At 37.6% G+C, this 8,862-nt stretch overlaps 1 protein-coding gene across 1 annotated transcript; it reads left to right on the plus strand.

Annotated features, from left to right (window-relative positions):
- Positions 1–1,084: 1,084 nt before the first annotated feature.
- On the plus strand, positions 1,085–4,924 carry LOC145987027 (uncharacterized). The gene is made up of 2 exons (XM_083121510.1): positions 1,085–1,108; positions 3,187–4,924. Exons 1-2 carry the CDS (start codon positions 1,085–1,087, stop codon positions 4,738–4,740), a joined length of 1,578 nt encoding a protein of 525 aa, XP_082977636.1. The 3' UTR covers positions 4,741–4,924.
- The last annotated feature ends 3,938 nt before the right edge of the window (positions 4,925–8,862 follow it).

Consider the following 8,862-nt stretch of genomic DNA (forward strand, 5'->3'; position numbering starts at 1 on the left):
ACAGTGTTTTCTCAGAGTCGAGAACTTACGGCTAAAGCGTGTGGTGTATTTGTTTTTACTGTGTTGCGTAATATAAAACAGGGTAAAGTATCTACCACAGAAATCGGTGACCCCCTATTCAAATCTCCTGGGAAACATACCAGAAAACAGAAACGAGCGATGATGATGATGACCTTGCAGTTCCTCTACAATAAATACCTTGAAACTTCTTTCAGGTACTAGTTTCTCTTATATGCTGCAGTGATATGATATAATCCTGTAGAATTCTTTACTATATATTTCATTGTACTCAAATATCACGTGCATGCATTATATATAAAAAGTTGAATATTGGACACAACGAATTCTGTGTTCTCCTTTCGCTAGCAGTTGGTTTGACAACAGCGCAAGAGCGCTGGCAGCGTATTGGCTGAACTCATGTTCCTTCTAAAAGCGTACGTCGTATAGTACCATTATATTTGGCTGAGATATTTCCACATAAACAAGCTTCAATAAAAAAAATCATATTTTTACGACGGTTTTACACTAAGCTACACAAAATTGAATTCCACTTATGTAAAAAACACACGAAAAGACTAAACTTTTATGAAAATTGTTGTCTGGATAGAGAACAGACAGAGTTAGACTCACTTTGTCTTGCTTTTGTCCAAAAGCAGACACTTGTAGCTTTCCAATAAGCTATACTTGACTTTTCCCTCCCACGGAGTACATTTTTAGAAGCACGCAAACCGAGGGCTCAATATTTTTGTCACGGATAGTAGATACTGCAACACTGAATCGATCATAGACTCCCTTATCACACAATACTTTTGCAACCTTGCATTCTGACGTCAGCAGAGACTGCTTTTATATTTAGGCTAAATGCCTACGTTCTTAGGTTAGGCTAGCTAGGTTTAGTTCTCTTAGCATAAATAATAAATTTGCAGTGTATTTATGCTAATAAAACTAAACCTAACAGACCTAATCTAACAACGTACGCATTTCTGGTCTGGCGTCAGAACAGAAGGTTGCAAGAGTGTTGTGCAACAAGGGAGACCTCATACTAAAGCAGGTACGGCATTTTGTGCCACCACAACGCAACATAATGGATCCCATTACAGATGTACAGGTAGGTTAGTGCTATGATTCTATTTTCAACTAATTCGGTGAAATATATTTTTCCCCATTTATCTCGTTTTGCTTTATTATTGACAATATTTGCCGTGTAAGATTGATATGAAAAATGTTCCAGGAAGGATTGAAAAATCAAACTAAATAATGATTTATTATGCTCAAGTGTGTGGTGCACACGAAGGTGACGTTGCAAGATTTATGTTCGACTGCAGCATTGATCGCAATGAGATGAATGACGAATGATGATGTAAATGGAAGAACAAGTGTAATTCCTAACCTGGGAACCCGTTGCTGTAGAATGCAATTTAACTGGTTTTTTTTAATACTATTTTGTTTATGTTTGGTATAGTTGCGCGTGAATATACGTATATGTGTAGATGCACTGTTATTTTAAATATTTGGGGGCGGGGAATTTCTATTAACTACTCTTGTAACATTGAGATATTACATCCATACGTATATCAGCACTTTTCTCCTGGGTAAACATTTTTCATTACCACGATAAAATAACTTTCTTTTTCATTGTCTTACTTCATTTAACTACTCACAAAGACAATAAAAGCAATAATCCGTTTGTAATAAAGAAGGAAATATAGATAAATATGTGCTAACGTACCATCATACACGATATTATTTTTTCGCTAGAGGGCGTTGGGTAATCTTTTCTGCGGTCATCTAATATATGTATACTTAACATGCGTTAAATACCATGCAGAAATGAATATTTAGACAAAAAAGTAGTTACTTAATGTTTCTTGTTTGCTAGGAGGGTGGAGGATAGGTGTTGTAGTTCTGTGCTAATAATAATAATAACAATAATAATATTGAGCAGTGTGTGATTATCTAATATTTTATAATAATAAGAGATTCTGTATTATAAACAGGGGCGGCGAAAGGAGGGTGCGACTTGCGCACCACTTAATTTTTATTCCGCACCCCCTTTAACAATCCTTTGTCGAAACTAATTTTCAACCGAATCTCTTCACGGAGGAAAAAGTTTGGAGTAACCAAAAATATTTTCTGGCAACAAACACTTATTTAAACAGGTACAAACGATTGATTATACTCAAATGCTCTCTAGTAATAGTTCACATGTGCTTATATTTACCAAAGAATTTGTTCAAAACATAGCGTCAAAATTACCAACTTTAGTAAATGCTACTTTATTTTTGTTTACAGTTATCAAATAGCTTAGCCAACGTGTTTTGTATATTCTACCCAATCAGTTTATTCTGTGTTGCAGTGTCATTTACGTTATGACTTACAAAAACCATGTCAACATATCTGCGTATAATATTACACATTGAAGAGAGTATTATTGTATACTACAGGCAAGTTATTCATACTAATCTGAAAGGGAAGCCACATTTACTTCTTTGTACATGCTGTGGTCAAAGTAAGCAAGCAAGTATGAATCAAATCTCATTGGCATATTTTCATAGTGGTTTACTGAAAGTTGATTGATATTTGATGTAGTGGTTAAAGCACACATGTATTTTCCATTTTTCCTTTATTTTCAACGTCACGTCCCATAAATTTCATTGCGCATCCCCCGGCACCCCTAGCCCCACCCCTTTAATATCAGAAAATATGATTTCAAGTTTTCAACTCTAGCAAGCCGTGCATCATATTTATACCTTATGTTAATTATTTATATTTTAAATCAGTTTGTTGAATACTTGACAGTCTATTTTCCTCGAAACTTTGATGCAAGTATAAAATAGAGTAACATTTCTTCAAACCCCCTGGGAGGGCACCAGTAGAATTAAAACACTTTAAAATAATTACACGGATTATAATGACTGAATTTATTTACTTTGTTTTGTTATTTGAATAATCACAGTCGAATACATTATGCATTATGATATGAAACTTTCAACACGAAGTGAGATCTTTTCATAATCTTACTTCATTTAACTAACCATAAAGAGCATTTTAATATGCAGTAATTATAAATTATTTCTATTAGCTAGAATACGCAGTGGTTAGTCTGTAGTTTGTGACTGTGGTTAATATTAATTGATATTGAAAGCAACATGTTGGCAAAAAGTTGATGTGGATTTTTTTTTCTAGGGTGAGAAAATGAATTCCCTTATCCAACAACTGAGGGAGATATTTGAGTGTCCTGTCTGCTATGAGGTAGTAGTTCCACCTGTATACACTTGCAATTCAGGTCATCTTATTTGCAACAACTGCAAAGAATTAAATTCGCTTTCTGCGGACAACGACGTCTCGCGTTGTGTAACATGTCGCGGCCCTATGCTGGATGCCAGAAACGTAGCACTTGAAGCTATACTATGCACAATCCCATTACCTTGTCCATATAGTTCGTCTGGTTGTTCTGAGACCTTGTTTCTGCAGGAAATGAATAATCATGTAGCAAGATGCGTATTCGGGTCTAACCTTCGTCTCCTGTGCCCAGTAGAAGGATGTATGGATGTATGTCTGGTGGAATTTATCAACCATCTCGAAAATAACCATAAAATCCCTTCATATGAAATACCGATAGAAAATTCCGAAATTCTCTCTTTGGATGGAGTTTTAAGTAGGAATAATATTGCCTTCATTTTTGGAAACTCTACATTCGGCAAATTTTTATATACGCAGATAAACTTGACAGATCCTTCAATTTTCCAAATTAAATTTATTGGTGTAGAAGCGCAGGCAATGATGTTTGAGTATCATGTAAAAGTGAAGGATGTCTTTGGTAGGTGTTTTACATCTTGGGGGCCAATGCAAGCTATAATACCAGATCACGGGGTACTGCAACTTTCTAGAAATTATCTGCGTACTCCTGAGCCCATCCAATCAGATTATCAACTAGAAGTTCAAATTTTAAGACGAAACATTAAGCAGAATAACGAGGGAATGTCTTCGCTAATCCAACGACTGTGGGAGATATTTCAGTGCCCTGGCTGCTCTAAGATAGAAGTTCCACCAGTATATACTTGCAATTTAGGTCATCGTATTTGCAAAAACTGCAGCGCAAACGCTTTTCTTTGCCCATGTAGCGGTCATATCGTGAACACCAAAAATATAGCACTTGAAAAGGTACTACGGGCTATTCCAATACCGTGCACATATAGTATGTTTGGTTGTTGTCAGATATTCTTTCTGCAACAAAGGAATAACCATGCACCGATATGCATATTCGGATCTAACCAGCATCTGAAGTGTCCAGTAGAAGGATGTGAGGCTATGATGTCGATTAAATATATTATCTATCATCTCGAAAATAATCATAGAATCCCTTCACAAGAAGCACCGGTTGTTAATTCCGAAATTCTCTTTTCCCATGAAAATTTAGCTAGCATGGGCACCTATTCAATTTTTGGAAATTCTATATTCGGAATATTTTTGTACACGCAGCGACAGTGTTGTTCGACAGTTAATTTTTTTATTCAGTTAATTGGTGGAGAAAGGCAGGCAGGAATGTTTGAGTATCATCTGAAAATAACAGATGCCTCTAGGAAGTCTTTTACGTTTTCTGGGAAAATGCAAACTGTAACAGTAGATCCCGAGTTATTGCGACGATCTGGAAACTGTCTCAGTATTTCTGGCTCCATCAAATCAGATTATATGTTAGAGGGTAAAATTATAAGAAGAAACATACGACAGAACCAATGAATGTTTTAATAACATCTTGGACTTATTATTAGGGCTAGAATTTTTTTATGACCTAAAAATCGCCAAAATATGCAAAATAAAATATTCTCTTATGGCCTAAAATTTTACAAAATATGCACTATAATTTGAAAAATATGCCCTTATAACTGGAGTGTTTCAAACATCAGTATCTAACTTATGCTGAAATATTTTCATATACATACTATTTTTAGTTCACTTTATGGGCCGTGATGGGCTGAAATGCACAATGAATACTTTCTGTAAATTTTAAATTAAAAATGAAAAAAGATTTTGCAACAGTCCAAAAACAATAAACCTCGAGTGAACATGAAAGTAAGAACGAATTCACTTGGAAAATGACTGTATATTTCCTGAAAAAGGGAAAATATACTGAATATGACCGAAAATCCATCAAAATATGCTTTATCACGTAGAAATAACCAAATATGCCAAAATATGCCCTTAAAGAGCACCTCAATTCAATTAGTTTCTTCATAATATGAATTTCTATATATTTAGGGAACACATCACTCATACCAAAAAAAAATATGCTAAGTCAAGAATTTGTAATATTTGAAATATATATTTATCCTTTCTGCCTTGAGCACGTAGTTCAATCTATTACTTAAAGTAGAGACCTCACCCCCGCTTCTTCTCATCACACAGTCTGCAAGTCTCTTTTCAGGTGGAGTGACTCCAGGAACACCTCATCTGCAGCCGTCCAGACACAACGAACGTCTTTAAATCATTATAAGTAAAATCACATTGCCTTACTCTGCAAATTCCCACTAACATTCCCAAAATCTCTTATCTCTTAAAGTCCCACACCCAATTTTATTAAATCTCTTACACTTGCAACATAAATCGACCCCTCAACGACTCATCCTGAACAAACTAAAAATACACAAATATAACAGGTGGTCAAAAGTCACTTTCCTTATTCAGACTGGAAGTTTTTTTCCCGCCCCTCAGGTGGGTTTTTTCTCCTTCAACGCGTGACACTTCTTTTATTTCTTCTCTTCTTCGCATTTTCTGCATCTTCCTTCCTTTTCCTTCTTCTCAATGATATTCCAGAAAAGTGCCGAAAGGCAAAACTCGGATGTTGCTAACAAGTGCTTTCAAGTAGTTAACCAATCCACACACAAGGAGGGCTCTCTAGAGCTCTACTGAACCTGCCTCACAGGTGGTAGGGCCCGAGAGAGGCTGCCATTATACTGCAGTGCCGTTAGAAATGAGTTGGGCCCCACTCAATGCGGCGGAGAGCTATGGGGGCCGCATTGTTCTTCTTCTTCTCAATTTTGAGCAGTTGGCTTTCAGGTCTGCTCACGATCAGATCTCTCTTAAAAACTGACCTGGAAGAAAAGTGCACTCCGCTTTGCGAGAGGCCAAAGCAAGTAAGTACACACAAGTAAACTATGTGATATTATGCTAACTTAGAATTTAGTAATAAAATGGGAATTGGGCGGGAGATCCAGTTAAGTGGCTGCACGATTCATGCACATCTATTATGTAATCGCTATATCATCAAATTGTACGAAGCGTCTCTACACCTACGTAAAGTGCCAGTCGCCGTGATGGAATATGTGGCGGAAAGCCAGGACTTTCAAATCAAATTTGGTATTATTTTTTTTAGTAATTACCTCAGTTTTCTTCCTCTGTAGGTTAATTTTTCATGACGACGATTTATGATTATATTAAACACATGAATGCGTAGCGTTCCTCTGAACGCGGGGATCTTAAATAGGGATGTACTATTAGTACTAGTTGATGGTAGAGACAGCCCTGAACGGGCAGGTACAAATATCTAACTATTCATTAAAATAGACTCATGATTCGTTTCTAGACTGAAGTGAGCAATGTAAATGGCAGAATGGGTGTAGACTAGCTTACCCTGTTCGGTTTAGAAATAAGACCAGTAGCTCCTGCTTCTCCGATGATTCCAGATTAAAAGACCTCGTGTCGCTCTCATGCGCACCTATTTAAACCCTCGCTTGGCCTCTCGTCACCTCTTGCCAAAGGCCAGTGTTCTTACCATTTCCTGTAGAAAGCTTATTCTACACATTTCTGAGCAGGAGCTGACAAGGTCTGCCAGGGTCAATATTTCTTAATCGAACAGGGCATGGTACGACACTCCCTCTTGCGAAACAATTTCCAAAATTGAAATTGTAATAATTAAAAGTTTAAATTGAACCTTCTGCCATTCACCAAAATTTAAAAGGTTTTGTTTATTACATGAACAAAAAGGATACATAAAATAAAATAATAATAAAAAAAATGTCGGAGACCCTTCACCGAAAATTAAATGAAACAGAATTAAGCTCAAGCTTGAATGCTGAAAGAGAGTCTTTTGTTTTCATTAGCCACACGCTGGAAGAGTCTTTCGTAATCAACAATGCTGACGGTTGGTCAACATGCGATATAAAGTGTTGTTCGGAGGTCCGTGGAGTCAGCGGAAAGTTCAACACACTGCATCGTAACGCGATACATGCGAATGTCTTCAGAATAAGTGCTATCTAAGCACCGAACTTAATCCGTGAGAAACCTTAAGGCCGCATGCTCGCAATCTTCCGCCTCATCAGGATGACAGTTCGAGGCGAGAGCAAAAGGACCATGGTAAACACCAAGCTCCACTGGACTGCGCACAACCACACGAAGATTAAAAAAAAAATATTTGAAGATGATGTTTTCACTGACGTTCGTAGCACACTATGACCTGAGAAATCAAAAGGCAGGGCAATCCAAATACACTCAAACCCCGGAGTCCTGGGGTACGAAGCACTGTTCCGGGACATACACGGTCCTTGACCGATCACAATTTCACTGGGGGACCGGATTCGAATCCCGGTGTGGAAAGTTCCGGAATATTGTTCAGCAAAGGTCAGATGAAAAGACGTTGGCCGTGGGGCGGGCGATCACAGGGTAGTCCATGGGAAGCCACTCCAAGTAGCGTTTCCAAGCCCCAAAATATGCGTTGTCCAATGGCGAACACTGGGGGGTATTTATGATAGGCCCCCGAAAGTTCACAGCAGACGCCATTGCATATTTCCGGCACACATCGAATGGCGACACATTTCGTACGCTGGTTGCATGTGAAAACGGAAGGTGTACCGTGCTGCGAACACTCCAAGAAGGGGAACAGTAAATATGGCCACTGGTAGGATGAAACTGTTCACAGGTGGCCTGCAGGTTGCTGATCCACAGGGGTGGGTCTCAACACATTTGGGTCGTTGACTGTACCCGGAAAGTTCCAATATGTGGTGAAATACACTGCCTGGCCTTACAGAGCAAAAGGGGACGATGTACATGAAAGATGTTCATGCTTCTTCTTAAGGGGGTTAGAGTCGGGGGGGGGGTTTGCTCTGTAAGATGACATTTCTTCTTATGTTTCTGACGCTCTTCTGATCCTGGGATATCACTTGGAATAGGGTTTTCGGTGCTGCTACGTGACATACACCGCTGAAACCCAAAGGAGGCTGGTGAGCTCCAAAGCCTTCAGGAATGCGTTCTTCTTCCGGCCTCAAAAAAAAAATCGCTGGGCGACTTTCGAAATTCCTTGAACTCGTGGAATTCCCGAACAGGGGAGGAAACAGGTTGGACATGGGAAAAACTGCATTGTTCTCAGTCATTCAATATTGAAAATATATAAAAAATGTGTAAAGTAATCGTCTTCTATAGGCAAGTGAAAATCATGAGTAAAAATAAGTAAACTAAAATAAAATAAACTGCCCAATAAGTGATATAAAGTATAAAACAAAGTTTGAATGAAGGGTAAAGAAAATAAAAGGCGGAAAATGTCATTTGACGCCTTAACACTGGAACACCATTAAAATGAAAATATGACTTCATTAAAAGTAATATATGTATATATTGACTAAATTATATATATATAGCCCCTGGCTTCTCCCAAAATATAAAATAATGTGCAATATAAAACTAAAGTTATGACATGGCACTAAATGCCCTTTGTTGGGACATGATCAATATACAATAAAATAAACGAAAATATCTAGGTTTAAATATTGATAAATATATAAAAGTAATATGTAGATGGTATAAAATATATCCCCTGGTATCAGAAAGTTAACCCTACGAAATCCATTAATATCATGTCAGAAGTGTCAA

This window comes from Lepisma saccharinum, chromosome 1, assembly GCF_977018435.1.
Source record: "Lepisma saccharinum chromosome 1, izLepSacc3.1, whole genome shotgun sequence".
NCBI lineage: Eukaryota > Metazoa > Arthropoda > Insecta > Zygentoma > Lepismatidae > Lepisma > Lepisma saccharinum.

Excerpts from the sequence above, each read along its gene's own strand:
- LOC145987027 (XM_083121510.1), top strand. The coding sequence starts at position 1,085 with ATGGATCCCATTACAGATGTACAG. Across the intron at positions 1,109-3,186 it reads ATCCCATTACAGATGTACAG|GGTGAGAAAATGAATTCCCT; the intron begins GTAGGTTAGTGC and ends TTTTTTTTCTAG.